Source organism: Astatotilapia calliptera, chromosome 15 (assembly GCF_964374335.1).
Source record: "Astatotilapia calliptera chromosome 15, fAstCal68.1, whole genome shotgun sequence".
Taxonomy (NCBI): Eukaryota; Metazoa; Chordata; class Actinopteri; order Cichliformes; family Cichlidae; genus Astatotilapia; species Astatotilapia calliptera.
In genome coordinates, this window is record NC_137436.1 from 11,682,975 (window position 1) to 11,702,283 (window position 19,309).

Below are 19,309 nucleotides of genomic sequence, written 5' to 3' on the forward strand. Positions count from 1 at the left end.
AGGGCACAAACAGATTACAAACACACACACAACTTAAAAATGCACAGGAGTGAAAACTTTGTCTCTGTGGCAACCAAAACCACAATTTTAACGCAAATTCTCTTCCTATATGCTCTAGGGATGCACCCATTCTGAATAACGCAATACTGGGCCAATACCAACACCAATGTTTAAAACAACAGCTGAGAGCCAATACAGATAATTTTGGCTTGTTTTATTGGTGGAGGAGAGGGCCATTGGGTCATTTATTCGCCCCTTTGGCCAAGGACGCCAAGTAATCTGCCAGTACAAAACTGATGAAACACAACATGGTCCAATGGCATGGGTAAATACTAAATTATTTACAGATATATCATTTGGGGCAGGGGAGGGGCTAATATCTGATATTATCCCACCTATCCAAAAACAGACTAACCTTAGAGTGGCTTCAGAAACTAAAATTAGATCTATCCAAAGTTCAACTTAGGCTAAATTCTCAATATCCCCATAGATAATCTTTGATTTTAGGTGTACACAAAGCATTGCTTTGTATTCAGGCCGCTTCATCATTTCAGGAAATGACCCACCCCACACTTTTTTTGGCAGATTCGCCTCTATTGTATCGAGCATACTGGGGGTTTTCAAGGGCACAACAGAGTGAGTCTCAGAGAGATGATCTAATTACTGTCATTAGCGACATCTAATTGGAGCTTTAAAATTAAAAGATTAGCCCAGGCGCTAACTCTGCTAACCTATTTTAGTGTTTGAAAGCGCAAGAAGAGAGGTACAATGGGAAAGAGTACACATGCTTAGGAGCTCCAAAATGAATTGGATGTGGGGTATATCATTTGCCCACTTAACCTCATAAATAAACTCACAGAGGCCGTGAGATGCAGAGGAAACGGTGCGTCTGGCCCTGCAGTCCCTCTTCTACCCTTTCAGCCCCCACCCCACTTCGCTAATTAACAATTGTTTTAATCCCCCTTTAATTCTGCAGACAACTGCACACATCTGTGTGCGCGCTACATGCTGAGGGTCCCTCACAACATTCACCAGATTAGTCGAGCTACCCTCCGCCAAGCGTCGCCCGCAGCGACCAAAGGTAATTGCTTTTTAATTAAGCCTCCGGCGCTAATCCCAATGATATTTAGCAGGCACGAATTGGCGCGCGCGCACACACACACACACACACACACACACACACACACACACACACAAGGGGGACAGGCTAAAAGAGGGAGACGTTCAACAAGACATACTTGGCTGTAAACTGGACAAATGTGTAATAGGCTTTGTTGGCATTTCTCTTTTGTCCACAGTGGGAAGCAAGGCAGCCAGTGAAAATGAAGTCACTCATGTACTGAGGCAATAAATGAATTCTCACCCCCTGCCCAATCTGAGAATATCCTTTAGGCTGAAAACGAGTACTCGGGTCGATTCTGAACTCTCTCTCTCTCTCCCCGTCTGTCCGTTTGTGTGCGTGTTTGTGTGTGCGATCGTCTCTCCGGTGACCCTGAAATAAGCCCTGCAAACCCCAGAGATGGAAAAGGCAATCGCACACTTCTATCGACCCTTTCTTCTTCAATCCCTTCTCCTCCTTTCAGGCACTGGTCTCTCTTTTCCCATCTTTGCACCCTTTTTCCATTTCCAGGTTCCTACTTGATCTTGTCACCATATCCAACTTTTGCCAGTTTCCATCGTCCCGGTGTCATGTTTAGATAGCTCTTTCCTCACTTCAATTTCGTCCTTCTTACAAAAAATAAAACATACTTGGCAGCCATCTTTTCTCTCATGACATGTTTTTCTTCCTCTTCTGCTTTTTGAGTCAAACCTTTTTTTGTAACTTTACTTTTCAGAAAAGGCAGACTTCTCTCCCCAAGGAACAAAAAAGTCCCCTCTTCTCACACATTTCTGCTCTAACTATGAAATATGCTGAACCAGTGAACACCCACACTTGCAGCACTGTAGTACATCTAATTTGATTCCTTGTCTCACCTAACAGCTCTGGATTTTCTTTGATGTCTGCGGTCCGACGTGTGAAGGCACCACTGAGATGGAGTTAAAGCTTACGTCGAGCTGTCTTTCACAAACATTTTCATTGCTCACGCTGATCCGCTCCCGTCATCTCTGATCCCTCTCTCAACTTTCTCGAGTATCACATGGTTCCGTCTCGTGTCTAATCTTTTAACCATGTAGTACGGAGAGGACATTTCTAATTTAAGAAGAGTTTTACCTTTCAAAAGCTTGTCAGAGCAGAAACTGCACGCCAACAGTGAGAGCTCCTCTGGGCAAACTTAAGACTTTACAAAAACTCTGCTCAACACTTCTGTGACGTGATTGTGACTACCCATCAAACTCCCCCCCCCCCCATAGTGGCATTTGACTCTAGCAGGCTGTTCCTGCCTGCAGATTACAGACTATATATAGCTTGATTTATCTTTAATCTCCTGTGATATAACAGTGAAAACCATTTTCAGCTCCTCTTTGTGTTATCTCTGAGAGGATGCTCAATGCTCCATTTCCTTCATCGCAGTACCTTCTACACTGGGGCTAATTTCTTTTCCTCTTGTCTTTCCCACTTTTTCTTCCACTGCTATTTTCTTGGGGTTCTTGTTCTTTTTAACCTCCACTCCTTTTTTTAATTTAGGCCACTGAAAGCCCCAAGTCAGGGACATTCAGACAAAATAACACAGGTGAAGTAAACATCCGCTGATTTAACCAATTGGAAAAATGTTAAGATGAGCTACCTGGATGATAAACCTTGAGGCGACTCATAAATGACATCCAAGCAAGTATAGTTTCAGTGTTGGAAACTCGTAGAATGCAAGTATCTGGTTTGTAAAGGGTGCATGAATGAAGGCTCAAGTAGCATCTAGTAAGCCATCTAAGAGTTGAGGAAGATGGGCAGAATGTTTTTGGAGGATGGGAGGGAAAAGACAGAAAGCATGAATGATTTAGAAGCGGTGTGCAAAGAGCAGATGATGGCATAAATAGAAAGAGGGCGAGGTGAGCCGGTGCATATGCTGCATATTATGGTGATATTAGGAAAATTGCTACTGAGTGAAATGGTGATAGTAGATCAAGAAGAAAGGAAATGAAGTGTGTCTTTGTATTTCTCTGCTAAAAATAATTTGTAGTTCCATCTAAGTGTTTTCCCCCCTTTTTTGAGTGGTTGTACAAAAAGCCTAAAAGACAGGTGAATAGATCAATTAAATGTTTATCTCTACAGCAAGGACAAGATTCGGAGAAAGAATGGCATCAAGACAAAGACGCTTGCTCATACGTGAATGTTTCACCTTTCAAAAGAGATTTCTAGAAGTGATAAATCACTGCAAATGCACACCGTGTTTTTGATAGATGTTTTTAAAAAAAAAAAAAAATGATGAAATACAAAATCATTTGGGCTCAGAGCACTGTGGAAATAACACACAGAGGCGTTGAAACGTAGCAGGAACAGACGTTATCGTGGAGCGAATGTTCCACTCCTTCTTAAAGAATTAATTATCCTTGACAAGAGAGGGAAACTGTCCGAAGGTAGAAGAGATTCACAGAGGAGAAAGAATGAGAACTGAAGCTGATGCAGGTAAATAGGGGGAGGGGGGGGGGGGGGGGGGGGGGAGATAGGAGGGAAGGGTCAAAGAGGAGAGAAGTAACAGAGGGTAGTGAGAACAGGATCAATCGATACACTTTCTAATCTGTTGAATACTAATTGGCTCAATCACCTTCTGATTATTCTGACCTTATGTTATCAGCACATTTGTATAAACACAATCTCTTCTTCAACTTGAAACTGTGGTATTTGTCAGCACCACAAAAAGGTGCAGGCGCTCACATATACACACTGAGAGAAAGCAAAATATGGACGGTGAGTCAGCACTGTTTGTGTGCTCACCATAGATATTGGCAAGGTGGGACTCTGGCAAGGTGCAGAGCGCAGGCCTTGTCCCCGCAGATTGATTGTCAGCACAAGAATAGAAGGAACAGCAAAGGAAAAATGATTGCATGCTTCATTTTATTTCCCGCACTTAGGGTGCCCCCTGGATCGCACCCCGACTCAGTCGGGCAAGCGGTACATGAGACAGTGAAAGGATGATAAGAGAGCTGGAAGGTCATAGGGACCTCTAGATGGCAACAAAAATGACTGCCTCCTCACTGCCTTCAGGTCAATATTTCCCTTTTTTCCCCTCTCTTACGGGTTAGTTTCTACAAATCTTTAAGCACTTTAAGCACGTATTGAGAGATTGCCATGCCATAAGGGAGAACAACGAAAAGGCAAAAACCTTGAGATCTCTATCTCTCCCTCTGCTTGCCGTGATTCGGCTCAGGCCATTTTTGGGCCGGCCATAGATCACGGTGTCAGGTGGGCCAGTGAGTTTTGGCCAAGTCTGCTGTCTGAAAACAAACATGTCCTCTAGTAAACCTGAGTACTGGACCTCAGATCTATCACATCATCTACTTTCTTAATAGCTGGACAGACAGGTGGGGAAAAAAAGACTGTAGAAACGTTAGATCAAATTTGTATCAAGACTGTAAAATGTGATCAAGTTGTTAGTAACTTTGACACTAAAATGTAATGTTAGTTCAGATTTTTCTGTTATATGTCACATGGTTATGTCATTGTTCTGTGCTCGGTGTGTTTAATTTATTAACTTTTAACTGGGCTTTGATGCTTTTGTATCAGTGATTCCTTTTAATACTTATGCATGCCACGGCAAAATGATGGGTCCAAGTAGTCATGCTAACTAATGTGCATTGTCCCTTTAGGAGTTACACAATACCTAACTACCTCTCTCTCTGTTTGTATACAGACTTTTAAGAGTGAATTTTGTAGGTGCTTCTCATGGTTAAGCTATTTTTCCTCCCGTTTCCAGCCTCAGTGCAAAGATGCAGTCATCACAAGAGAAAAACAACTCCTTTGAAAACTGATCACGACAGTTAACCAGTACACAGTTACAGAGGTAATTGCGCACATCTCTCCATCAATATCTTTCCCTTTCTTCCTTGTTATTTACTCTGAATATCACATGTTGAAGTGCTGGGTGAATACAGAGCTTTCCAGCACCATAAAGTATATGTGATGACAAACTACACAGGCATTAGCAGCTTTAGCTTGGTGTTAGGAAGTGCCTGAAAGCCACTAATGGAAGTGCACATAAACACAAACCGGACACACGCATGCATTACTGGCTCGATAAATGGGTTTACTGGATGTGCGAGAGACAAAATGGGATGCAGACAAAGGGAGGAGAAAGGCGAGGAGGTTGAGGGTCTCTCCCCCCCCCCCCCTTTCTCTGTTTATATTTGAAGCAAATATAGTATATTGTGGATTCCATCAAATCCTGGGGTGTTGATTTTCAATCTCAAGACCAGTTTTTCTGTCCTCTTCATCTCATCTTATCATAATGGAACGGTCACTTTCTGCCGTAATGGCAATCGAGAAAAGGAGAGCAGCTTAACTCGGGGCTGTATCAGTGATTTAAGTGCTATTTCACCTCAGTCCACTCCCAATAGAAAGTCCATCTGTGGTGATTTACATGTAATGTTGATTGGGAGAGAAAAACCCATCTTCATTTTCTTTTATTGTCCCTGCTCGTTCCCAATACGGTCTTGATGAATTTAAATGACCTGCATTTATGAATCTGTTACCACATAAATCTCCCGCCTGTGACTCATCACTCACAGAGGAGTTGAGGAGTGAGTGAGTGTGTGGGTATGCTTGTATTTTAAATGTGTTCATCCACATATGTGTTGGAGAACTGAATGCATGAGTGTCCGTAAGCTAACTGTGTCTAAGGATGCATGAAAAAAATAAAGAAATAAATTATCCACAATCTGAGCGTGAGCCAGGTTACTGGGGGGAGAGGATTGTGGGGGGTGGGGTGTAATCTGACTGCACCTGAGGCTCTAACTGCTAATGCTAACACTTGCTAATAACCCATAGGACCCCTGTGGAGCTCAAGGACAGGGAGGTCAGACAGCTGGGCTCCATGCCCACGCCTGAGTCACCTGTCCTGGGGTAGCAGTGAGCCAGGAGCAAAGGTGGATCGAGTGTGGAGCCCAAAGGCCAAAGCATTTTCCAGAGAAACAGAGACAGACAAGGCATGACTGCACATTATTGCTGCTTTAGGGCTGTTTCTAAAGTAGGCTTTGGTTTAACACAGACACACGCACACACGAAATAGCAGCCAACGCTACAGTAATGAGAGTAGGAGGACGCTCCTCTGGAGAGAGGTGGGCCCTTCACCCAATTCTCAGCTAGAGATTACACACGGAGAGACAGAGCGCAGCAAAAGTGAGGAGATGAAATGAGCCACAAGGGCCCCTCTGTATGCCTCACTATAAATGAACCAGGCATGCCACTCAGAGCTTCTATTCACCAGTAAACTATATGTCACATGCTTGCAAGCAATTTTCAAGAGAGAACGCTACAGAGCGAGAGCGCCAGGTGAAAGGCCGGTCAAGAGGAACAATCGGGATGCAGCGAAGCTCGCATTTACATTTAAGGCATTTAGCCGATGTTTTTAATGAGTACAGAATGAATGCATCGAATGCAGCCTCAGGGGAACGCCGTATAGATTAAAGAAAATTTCCCAGAGCATAAAACCTCATTAAATGTTATTGCTTTGAACTGGAAAAGATAATTTACTCTCCAAATAACAGATGAAATTTTAAAAACGTTAAATGGCTGCCGTTTGCAAACACAGCTAAGCTCGCTATTATACATCAAAATAACTGGTGCTCTGCATAAACCCAAAAGCTCCCAGAAAAATATGATTAACAGATAAAAAGATATGACTCTGTACATTTCATACTCTTCCCATCCATCACAGCACGGTGAGTCAGTGGTCACCGTGCCCTGCACTGGTACTCTGTTAGAGGTAGTGACGACAAACATGATGCAAGTCCGTGCTTTTCAAGAGGTAAGCTTGATATTGCCGTCTAATTGGTTTTCCAAGGGTAAAAAGCAGCCTTTGTGACAGTGAGTCAGACGAAAACACGAACTGTTGACTTGAGTTAGTGTGATCAAATTGAAAGTGTTGGTGGGATTTATTTTTCTTACGATTTTAAGAGTGGTACGAAAACATAAACAACATGTTCTTCAGGAAACTAAGGAATACAATATATGAAATCAGTTATTTCCTCTGAGAATAATTAGAAATGTTAAAATTATTAAATTTAAATGAACCAGCTCCCATTATTTTTGCACTTAATAACGCGTGTCAGACGATAAACAGGCCGTGGTCTGCCTCCAAAAAAGAAAGAATGACCAGAGCCGGAGGGTGAGCCCATTTCGAATCTATCATCAGGATGTCATTGTTCCAGTCTGCCGGCCAGTGAGCGCACCCCAGGGAGGCAGGACTACCCTGGCATTACAGTCCCCCAAGGGAAGGCCAAACGAAGCTGGAATGACTGATGCAACCCAGGGGAGGGTAATCGGCTGTGGAATGACTGATTCCTCCCACAAATCAACTCAAGAGGGGTAGAGTTGCTACTACAGATCTAGTTTTAATTGTTTTTGCCAAGAACTGTTTAAAAACAAACAAACATAAGTCAAGCATCTGCAAGATAAGCTGAGAAAGAGCAGGAAATAAATGCCTAATCCCAAATGCCTAATGCTCTGTTTATCACTCTCCCATAATTTTTTTATTTTTTAACAAGGTCTAATCCTTGAGTCGTCACTATTGCTTTTTGTTTCTTGTTTTGTTCCCAGAGAAACAAGACAGGCTAGAAAAAAAACAGGGAAAAAATACATATAAATAGACTTTCTCGTGATAATTTTTGGCTTTTCTTCTGTAGAGACAAAAAAATAAATAAATAACCACACACTTGGTGAGTAGGAAAAAAAAAGGCAAAAACATGCAGCCCTAAAGCATAACGAATTTTCAGGATGGATTAAACTGAGCCACCACATGTTTGTCGAGCCATGATTGAAGCTGGAAACTAATCCAAAACTGTTCTGATGCATTAGTCTGTCGCTCTCCAACAGTCACACACGCACAGTACTGTCAAATCTCAACAGCTGGTCTCCCCTCTCCACCCCCACCCTTACCCTCTGAGCGAGAGCAGGTCAGTGCTGTGCAGCGCAAGAGAGACGGCAATGAAGATCAGCGATCAATAATGATCAACAGGGGTACAAAATGACATCTAGTCCGGTGCACATCAGCGGTCGTTTTCTCTCAAGTAAAATCAATAAAGCTGACTTTGATTTTCTTTTTTTAACCAAATACACTCTCCTCATGTTTCTCTTATGCGCTTTTCGAATGAATGTGTGTGTGGCGCCAACCTGTTAACCGGTGTGTCGTGTCAACATAATGAGATCAGCTAAAAACTTTAATCAAGAGATCGAATTAAATTAGGTTACAGAACAGCGTCCCATCAGTCCCACCTGTCACAATGTCTCTGAAAATCCCAAACAAGCAAAAATAGTTGTGTACCAAAAACAAATACAACACACTCTTCACCACAATCCCTGTGTATGCCTGCACTCACTTTAAAAGCTGACAAAAATACAAAGCGTGCACACACAACCTCACTCTACGGCAGGGACGCACAGTTTGAATTCTTCTTTGATATGTGAAAGAAGTGCCAAAAGTTCCTAAAGCTGCTGATGTATATATGCACATATATATTTAAAACGACAGGCTGTGGAGGTGACTGGAGTCCTCAAAACAACTTCAGCAGGAACTGAATGTCTTGACAACCGAATGACTCATGAATAAAAAGGCCAAAAATAGAGGAGAAGCTATGGATGAGGCAAAGACGGGCAACTTGGTGATAAGCTCCAGATTTCTGAAAAGCAAGAGCATTTACACTGGGGGTGGGGGAAATACAAATACACATGTGCAGCAAAAACTTTATGGCTGCTTGCTGACACAAACCGAGCATCTGATAAATATAGACTCCAAACAAATCCCAAAGAATCAAAAAATAATCATTTAAATGACACATACGAGTGCAATCGTAAAAGTTTAAAAAGAAAATCCAATTAAATTAGGAAAAGAAAAATAGAAAAAAAGAAAAACATGAACTCTCTGCTCTCCAGCTCCGTGTCTCCACGTACCTTGCAGAGTTTCTGGTAGCGCGGCGAGGAGATGGCCATCCTCTGGAGCCTGTGTAAGAAGACCACCACTTTCTGGAGGGAGGTCCGGACCATGGCCATCATCTTAAGACTGCTACAAGTCTGCAGCAGCCTGCTCCTGGTCCGCATGCTAGCACTGCCCTACCCCGCTCATATTGTTCTCCCTCTCCCTCTCCAGCCGACCAGACCCCAGCCAAGCTGACGTGATGCGCACACACACATGTACACAGAGAGAGAGAGAAGGGGAAAAAAAACCCCACACACACTCACTCACTCACTCGCAGGCGTACTCAGCTCAGCATGCACCCACGTTTTGTCACATACACGCACGCACACACAATAAACATAGTGAGCGCAGCCTCAGTTTGCTTTCTCCCCCCCCCCCTCTCTCTCTCTCTTTATAAACAGTCACTCACGCAGCTCTTAGCATGCACTCACACATGCGCGCGATGATGCAAAAGAGCCGGACAAGACGAGACACTCACTTTCTCCTCCACGCGGACATTCACACGCGCACCTCGACCGCAGAGCCAGAAGAGAATCAAACAAATCACTCGTGACGGCACCCTGCAGAGTCAAGAGAGTGACAGAGAAGAGGGAAATGATGAAGAAGAAGAAGAAGAAGAAGAAACAAAGAAGAAGAAAAAGATAAACGGGGAGAGAAAGAGCGCAAAGTGCTGGCAGAGATGAGAGGGAAGGGAGAGAGGACGGCACGAGTTGCACTGGACGAGAAGAGAAGCTGTCCGTACGCGGCTTACTTTTTACTGCTGCCGATCCGGAGAGGAGAAAGAGAGGGAAGGAGTGACAGAGAGAGAGAGAGCAGGAGGGAGAGAGAGAGAGAGAGCGAAAGAGAGAGAGAGCAAAATAGAGTGAGAGACTAAGAAAGAGGGAGACGGATGAAAAGCACCACTGAGGGAAGACAAACAATGCATCTGTTGTGAAGGTTGAATGACATTATGCCAGGCAAGAAACAAATCAATGAGCGAGAGACAATCAGACGAGAGAGAGAGCGACAGAGAGAGATAGAGATTGTGCAAGAACTTGGAGGACAAATGAGAACCACACACAATAGAGATATAGAGAAGGAGGGGTTATTTCAGGCATCCAGGATTCTGGGAAGTAGCGGTCCCATTCATTTTCTGCACTGGCAATCTTAGCTGGAGCACTTCCACGGCTTAGGTGCCCGTGAAGCTGGTGGCTGACTCATGAATGTTAAACATGAGTAGTCAAAAACATATTTTTCATTTTGATGACAAAAAGAAAAATACATCTTTGCACATGTGCAGAGGTCAAAAATAAGTAAGAACTGTAGTATCGCAGCTCGAATGTGTGACGTGAGCGCCAAGAAGTCTGTGTCGGTTCACAGTCATCCGTGTCATGGTAGTCGAGTGCTTGATAGACTCTGCTGTACACCTACAGGAGAGAGGGCATTCCGTCAAGGATGCCAGTGTTCACATTCTGGACCGAGAAGACAGATAGTTTGGAAGGAGTAAAGGAGGCCATCTACATCCGCTGTGATCGACCATAGTTGAACAGAGGTGATGGCTTACAGCACCAGCTACCAGCCACCTTGAGTCAGCAGTCTTCAATCCCCCATTCTCACCTTGCCTTATGATGGTGGGTGAGGCTACATCTTACAGAGGTTTCACACCTCACACCACTACACAACCCCCACATTACCTCGGGCTCTGTCAGTTGCTTAAAACTGAAGAAGCAAGACATCCTCACTTGTCAAGCACTCGAGACACTATGCCAAGAAGGCTGGTACCATTCATACTTGCAGACAACACTGTTGAGTGCTTGTTCTTAAGCGTTACTGATGCTCTGTAGTAGGGCTGTTCGATATAACGATATATATCGGGTGACGATATAAAAACGTCTATCGTTTTTTATTGTACGCTATCGCTTGTTTCGTGGTGTCGCAAAATAAACTGTTTACAGCAATATTTTTTCATCGTTTTGATGGTCACTGTAGTGGCTATATTAATTTCTTCTTTCTCTTATATTTAATATAACCACACTACGGACGGACAAGCGCCTGTTTTTATGCGTTGTGGTTAGCAACAACGACGGTAACACCATCGCGTGTCCGCTTGTTTATGTTCCACATAAACCTTTCACAATAAAGCTCAAGATCCACTTGAGACTTTTCAAAATAAACTGAATCACGTGAAAGAGCAGATTATTTACGGATGAGAAGTAAAAAAGAGCCGCCAGGTGCTAAAAAAATAAACCTTAGACTCAAACATTAGAACAGGCTTTTCCCCGCAGCACGCTGTGTAATAAATACTCACAAAGAAAACGGCGGCCATTACAACTTATGTCTAAAAATGTATAGTTTCATGCATCGGTTAAAACACTCGACTCCAGCTACATGACGCGCAGCTGGAAACACTTCCCGCAAGTCGAGCTGCCCGAGATTCACAGAATTTACAGAAAATGTTACATTTTTGTGATTTATATCGTTATTGGGACGATAGAATTCTTATATCGGGATATGAGATTTTGGTCATATCGCACAGCCCTACTCTGTAGTGCACTCAGGTGGATCCAGCAAATCTGAGAACACATAGGATTGCATGAACCCAAAAACAATGCTTCTAGAGATACAATAATGCACCATACAGGTTAAAGGTCAATTCTGAATGCCTTCAAACTACACTGAGCCAATTTGTTACTACACCTACGCAACTTCTTAATGCAATTTGCGACAGACTTTTTTCTCCATTAGGGTAGCTGACAACCATTGGTAAGGTTTTTATTAAAGAAAAAAAGGTTTGTTGAGAAACTTTAGTTTCAGACAGTAATTTTTCAATGCAAAAAAAATAACAGTCTACTTTTTTAGCTCTAGTTCTCCTCTTCCATTAAGGAAGCCATTTTTGTTGTCTCAGTTTCAGACACCTGAGATATGATCGTGGAACAAATTACATCAGGAAATGCCAAATGCACTTAAAATCTCCCGAAAAAGCCATTAAGTGACTGTTTTTGATTTAGTTTTTATCTGTGGTGCCAAACACAGGCTGCATCAGACCAGACTTCTGTCGTTACCCATGTGGTGTCTCCTCCTGCCTTCCTTGCTGTCTCTTTGCTGCCGCTTATCTAATAAAACCACTAGCAGTCCAAAAAAATTAAGTATTTAAAACTAAAGGCCAAAAACTACAGTACACCTACCAAAAGCAGAAAATTATGTTTTTCGGTGTTTATAACTGATAATATATCTCTTTAAAAAGCCAAATATGTTACAGAAAAATATTTCCAGACACAAACAAGTGTGTGGGAGAGATACGGTGCATGTGTCTTTAATTAAGAGCCATGTTTTTGTCGCCAAAAAAAATAAAAAAAATACTATTTTTTTAAGCGATTAACTGAGAAGAAAAGAGGGAGGACATGCTGGTAAACTGCAGATAAAACCAAAAAATGAGGAAAATAAAAAGTGGGTGGAAAGCAGAGCATCAGAAGATAGGGTAGGAGGGCAAGGTCAAAAATAAAAGATAAAAGGCTTTTAAGTATCTTTTATCAGTGCAGAAAACAGCTGAATGTTTAGAGAATGTATCTGCTGGAGGCACCAGGCAGCAGAGAGATGACATTTAGAGAAGAAAAAGAGCAGAGAAAAGCAGCCGCTCACTTCCTCCTGAACTCCTAACCACGCTGTATAACAAAGTATAACCCATAGAGTGGATATTTTAACCCTTTTCATGCCCTCTGCTAATGTTTGACTTTCATTTAAAGTGATGAAAAACACCCTTCTTTCTCCCAACCACAAGACAAGAGGCACTAATTTGAATTGAGGATGAAAACCCAAGACCAGCCGCCTCTCCATCATTTTTTTTTTTTTTTTTTTTTAAAGATGTGACACAAATTGACGCACAAAACAAAAACTGTTTTGTTTTTTGGTCCCTGATTACCGGTAAGTTTATTTAAATGACAGTAACTTGACAGTGGAAAGGAAGAAAAAGATGCAGCCAACTAGAGTAATCATCATTCACCAACAGGCACACACACACACACACACACACACACACAATGAGAGATGGCATGATGAGCTCACTGAAGAGCTGTGTTTAGACAAGGTTTAACTGGCTACAGCATCCATTTCAGTCATTCCACAGAGTATTGACTCTGCTTCACGGGGAATTACAAGAGACACTGAGTGTTTTGTTGGCTCTGGGTTAATAAAACTATGAACCATTTTTCAAAGAAAGAGGTTGTAGAAAGCATGTGCGACTCATCTGCTTACACCACAGTACAATCATGCACAAACCCACATAAATCTAAAGCCCACAGCTAAACATGCACAAGGCAAGCGAGATATAAGCAGATCATCAGGCTGTGTACATCTTTGCACCTTCATGATGGAATAAATCTGCACATTATTCCACCAAATGTGCAGATTTGTGATGTAAACAAGTGACTTCCTGTATGCTCCAGTAAGACAATATGCAATTACATAACATGGTGGTAATTATCCCTTTGAAGTTTTTGTCTCTACTGGACCAGTGCAAATTAATGAGAGGGAGTTTGTTATAAAAAGGCACAATTTATAGAGTTAAATGTCCAGAAAATTAACTATTGAAAATATAGTGCATGTAGATAAAATAATACAAAGTTACATATATCTCTATAATGGCTCATGCACAGCCTGCCTTCCAGTGCCAAGATAATGAAAGCGCACTGAACTGGATCAAAATTTATTTTTGTAATTAATTACCGACGCTTCAAAATGTAGTCAGGCGACCTTATTTTCTGCAAAGTTTTAGTGTCTGTTAATTCAAAAAGAAATAAAACTGGTACTTCTTCCACTCAGTGAAGCAAAAACTATTTAAGGAATTTTATAAATTCATAAAAAAACCCCAGAAAAATAAATAAATAAATAAATAAATAAATAAAACAAGGACTTTTTTTTATAGTGGCTGAGCCGAGTAAAGACATCAGATATCTGCTTGTGATTATGGGGAATCTGTAGCAAAGGGACAAGATTTCTGGCACAAAGTTTGCTCTACTGAGCAAACCTGAAACGATAGCTGTCATCTGACAACGATTAAGCTTTAATTAGCTTTTTTCTTTTCGTAACCAATGACCAATGAAGAGAACAGGAATTTTTGAACTGGAAATCCATTATTCTTTATCCCCGATTTCCTGGCTACATTGGAAGCCCACAAAAATCCGCAGGAGACTAACCAGACTGATCACATAATTCCCCAATTTATCAGACAGTCACGATCAATTCTAATCCAACTCGGCAAGAGAACAAACAAGTTTGTTTCCCGGTATGTTGATTCCTGTGGCCATGACTGTCATTACTGCATCACACGCAACAGCATCAGTTGTTTTTCGGTCTTATGCCATTAAGCCTCACATTTTCATGAAATATCAGTTAATGCACCAATTTGTATTTGTCACCGAGTCTGACCAGTCACCAACTGCGGGCTTAATATGAAAACAGCAGTGAGAATGACAACCGCCTGCGGCTACAAATTGTCATTAAAGTAACTAAGCACCGAACAGTGGCAGAGCAGTCATTGTGACCTAATGAAAGGGTTTGTGGGGAACAACACTCAGTAAAGCCACAACATCAAAGGCTTGAAGCCTGTCTGTGTTATGTAAACCCACTTTCTGGGCGAGGACCATCCATCAATCTCGACTCCAACTGGTAATGAAATGACAACAGAAGATAAAGACAGGCGGCGGGTGATAACAAATTAGGAAAGCTACACCAATATGTTTGCTCTTAAGCACAAACATAATGGAGTCAGGTGGAAACTACCCTTAGTTACTATTTTAACACATTTACTGAACTCACTACAGTAGGTTGATAGGTGGTTGCTAGGCAACACGATGACATTACAATACATGTATAAGTTAAGGTTTGTGAAAATAAACTTGTCCAATGCTTGTCTAAAGTGTTCTTGGTGCAAAATGCTACAAATGGCTAATTTTAGCCCATTGGTTGGTGGTTGCTAGGTTGCAACATGATAATGTGCTAAAACGTAATATAGCTGATAACCTTCAGAGCCCTAAGATCTACCTTTGTGCCAATTTTGGCATCCCAACTCATCGTATAAGAGGAGTTTATACAGACAGTTTCTGGTGTTCTAGTAAGACACACGACCTTTGCAGGACTAAATTGTAATAATATGCAGGACGTAAGTTTGAAAAGGTTTATATAATGATGGATTATGTTCAGTACAACAAATATAGATGACTGTAATGGGCAGGTAAATGTGATAATAGCATTCATTACTTCCAAATCCGGCAAGGGTTCAACAAACGGGTTACAAAAGTCTGTGACCATCAGATTCGCATCAAGTTGATGAATCAGAAATCTTTGCAGCCATTCATGCGGTGATTCAGCGTCATTTTTCTCTATAACCTTGGCCTCTTTTTAAATGATCGGAAAATGGAAGCGGGAGTGATGGCAATGTAGCGTTCAAGACAAGAAAACACAGAATTTTTATTGGACTGGTGATTTCGATTCTGAAAGATGGATGACACTGCAGCGCTTTTTCAGGGACAAGGAGTTCCTCTGAAAAAGCAATGAGATTGTTAAAACGTCGCTCAATGTAGAAGCCAAAAGAGATGACCACAAGACATTTTTAAAAACACCTTTTCAACTTCAGCAAGAAGTAAAAAATAAATAAATAAATGAAAGAAGATTAGCGCCTGTTGTATCTGCTGGAAGGCTGAGGTGATTTTGGGATTAAATCATTACATAGAGTATAGGATGATGTGCGTCAACTGATCCTGGAGGGAACATCTGAGTAAATGACAAGCAAGCTGAGGGCAAACACACACACACACACACACACACACACACACACACTTCGTAAGCGGGACAGAACAAGGAGATCACTGAGCTACGTTCAAGGTGTAAAAGCATTCACACGCCCTCTGATTCACACACACCTTTAACCAGCAGCATACACACACCCCAGCCCCTGTTCGGTAGCTGAAGGATGTGTTAATGAAGGATGACAGTGAGATAATAGGCTGGCACCTGTGCATATATTCCTCACATACTCGCGGTTTCTCTATCAATTTACGGCCCCTACCTCCAGTTGTCGCCTCAGCTCCTTCGCGTGGGCGGAGTCCTGCGACACATCTTCCCTCTGGGAGGCATCGGCGAGAACGTTGACCGTAGTCTCAGCCTCCTGGAGCCATTTGAGGAAGGACTCGAGCTCCCTGAGAGACACTTGCACGCCCTTCAGGTCACTGTCCAGCTGCGTGTGACGGTCATTGGCCCTGTCCATTAATATGATTGAGACAAACGCATAGCTATATATGAGATATAGCAATAACTTCAAAAACATTTAATACTGTTAAAGGGTATCTGCCTTGAAGCACAGTGAGAGGGTGAGCGGGCCAACTTGTATGCACCTATTGTTGAGGCTGTTCCAGGCAGCATTGTGTTTATCTGCGACCTCTTTGATCCTCCTGGTGTCATCGGTAGAATACTCTCGTAAAAGGTGATTAGACAACTCGTTGAAGGCTGCGACTGTAGCTTGGCCTCGGCCCAGAGCTTGGAGAAACTCCTGTAAAACAATGCAGCGCTTTGATATTCGTGACACTGGACTGCGACTCTGAGGATGTGACAGATGTGAGTCAGCGTGAATACTGTAAGTCACTGTGAAGGGCATTGTTTATCATTATTGGAGTTATCCATCTTCCTGTGCCGTTTGCTGTATACTGTTGCGGCCTGGTATATGAAAAACTGCCGTGTGAGGATATTAATGACTCATTCTCTAAGATGAAAAAAGAAATATTAAACTAACAACAAAAAAACAACAACATGCACACACACACACACACACAAATTTGTTATTCTGCTGCTCGGCTCTTTGACATTGTTTGTTTAACCTCTGCTTAATCAAGCATGTTACATTAGACCCTGGTGATTAAGACTCCAAATTCAGCATTTGGAAGTAAGTCATCCATATAAGACTGCTGGGCTCCTTTTCTTTTAACAAAAAAAAAAAAAGTGTACTTCACTATTTTAAATACATAATTACTCATTATTACAAGACCACACACCAGGAGCAAACAGCTGTGTATACAGCATCCTGGATTCTGTTAAACTCAGTTGCCCTCTAGTGTTCGGTCCCTGTAATCTGTCAGAAGAGGCAGGATTTGGTGCCAGAAATCATTGGCCAAGACATCATCTCAAATTAAAATGATGGATGATGTGGGTGTACGAACGTTATTAAAGTTCAAAGTGATACTTCAGAGAGGTGATTTATTCATTCTCGCCTTGTATAAACTTACACGACTGTATAAAGGACCTCTAATATGTTATAAAGTTCGCTTTGATCCATTTTTTTTTTCTCTCCGTGAGGAATATGAGTAGACAAGCTTGCTACAGAATCACAGTAAATGACCTCAAGAGGACAGATGAGGCGTACTGAGGTCACAGAGAGAAAGTTTAGCAGTGTTTTTTTCCTCGCTAACCTTATTGTCTTTAAGCTGTTCAGTCAGGGGATCTCTGGACTGACGCTGAAGAAGGTTATGGAAACATCCTTCGTGGTGCCCAATAAGGCCCATCACCTCCTTCCTCCGCTCCTCCCACTGGTTGCTGTGACCAATCATATTATCCAGCTGCTGGAGCCGTGCCTCGACACCATGCTGAGTGCTGTCCCACTGGCTGCGCACCTTCTCCACTAAAGCCAGAGACAGATGTGGTTATATGGACAAACAAAGGCTAAAGCACAACATACATATTTGCTACTATTTTTTTTTTCTTCCCCTGACAACTTTTTTCTTACATTTCTCAGTAATGGATGTGCGAACATCAAGGTTGGAGGTTTTGTTTTTGATGTTCTGCGCCAGTGTGAAAATGTCCTCTAGCTGAGGGTGACGCTGCTCCAGGTCATTCTTTGTCACCTGTCAAGTGAAGAAACATACAAGGAAAGTTTAGTGAAAGTTCAGTTTAAAAAAAACAAAAACAAATGAATCACACACATAAAAAAAAAAAAAAAAAATCAACCAATTTCTCACCTGAAGACGTCCCATAGTGGTCCTGATCTCCTGCGTGTCCCCCACGGTGACAATATTAGACTTGAGCATCTGGGTGATGAGGACTAGCCAGTCTGCAAGCTCAGTGGCAGTCTCGTTAAGATCAGTGGGCGCCACGGTGTCCGGTGTGTGCGGGGTTTGGTGGTGTGGGTCCTCGCTCACCAAGCTGGCCATCTGCACGGCTGAAGGGACGGCAGACACTGAAGCAGGGGCGGGGGGAGGAAAAGAAAAAAAAAAAGGAAGAAATCTTGATCCAAGCAAGGTTTGACATATAGAGCTCCTTTAAAAGGAAATGATGCAACAAACATTAAAGATGTTAGAAGGAGGGAGGTGGTGTTGTCAAAAGGCTCTCAGAGGATAGTAGCACCATACCAAATCATGACGAACGAGCCATCGGGGACTGTTTTAGTTTGCTACAACCTTTGCCGCTCACCTCTTGTTATTTTTAATCAAGCATTTCATGCTCCAGATTAAGGCAGGACAAAGGGGAATTGCAAATTTAAGAACTTATTACTTATTTTTGTCATGCCCTGCTAATGATCCACAAGCATCTCATTTTTAAATACTTCACTGGGGCAAGTTTTGGATGCCTTCTTCCTTATGCCCTTGATGCACCATAAAAACAGAGGCAGCGATACATAAAGAGAGAAATAATTGCATTTCTTGGATTTTTTTTTTTTTTTTACCCAGCTGCTGGTGTTGGACTACATGTTGGTGATGTGTCCATGGAGACAGAGGTGGCTCAAGAGATTCCCTCAGCCGGCCATCCAAGGCTTTCCAGTCAGCTGCCAGCTGCTCAACCTTAGCCTATACACATGATAGCGCATAAGGAGACACACACACAAACATGTATATAGACTTAGTACAAAATAATAGCATTAGAAATGGTGTGTAACCAGATAAAGAGCTAATTAAACTAAGAAATTACAGGAAATTGTATATTTTTGGCCCAAGGTGAGGCAGCAGCACTTCAACAGTGCAATAATGTGTAATTATATGCCACAATCACTAGTACTTTGTTATTAAATTGTATTACTATGGAAACCTTTTCTTGAGGCAACAGCTGCTGTCGTCTCTGCAGCTCTATTGAATGAGCTAACAGGTCCTCCAGCTCCTTCTTTCTGTCCTTCATGGAAGCCTCCAGATCCTACAGCGTATTTAAAAATCATATAAGAGAACAGGCCTGCATAGAATTGATGGATTTTCAGTGAGCACCAGTGTATTAGTTTTCTGAGTTCTGTTTAG

General features: G+C 42.2%; 1 protein-coding gene across 5 annotated transcripts in view; it reads right to left on the bottom strand.

Annotated features, from left to right (window-relative positions):
* Positions 1-19,309, bottom strand: part of utrn (utrophin) — a 192,241-nt gene that overhangs the window by 107,781 nt on the left and 65,151 nt on the right. For all 5 annotated transcript variants that reach the window (XM_080290147.1, XM_080290148.1, XM_080290146.1 and 2 more), the window contains exons 49-55: positions 19,110-19,211; positions 18,751-18,871; positions 18,047-18,264; positions 17,815-17,932; positions 17,501-17,709; positions 16,433-16,587; positions 16,108-16,297 (exon numbers count right to left, since the gene is read on the bottom strand). In XM_080290147.1, the coding sequence (XP_080146273.1) occupies positions 16,108-16,297; positions 16,433-16,587; positions 17,501-17,709; positions 17,815-17,932; positions 18,047-18,264; positions 18,751-18,871; positions 19,110-19,211 (1,113 nt within the window). The remainder of the gene's footprint in view (positions 1-16,107; positions 16,298-16,432; positions 16,588-17,500; positions 17,710-17,814; positions 17,933-18,046; positions 18,265-18,750; positions 18,872-19,109; positions 19,212-19,309) is intronic.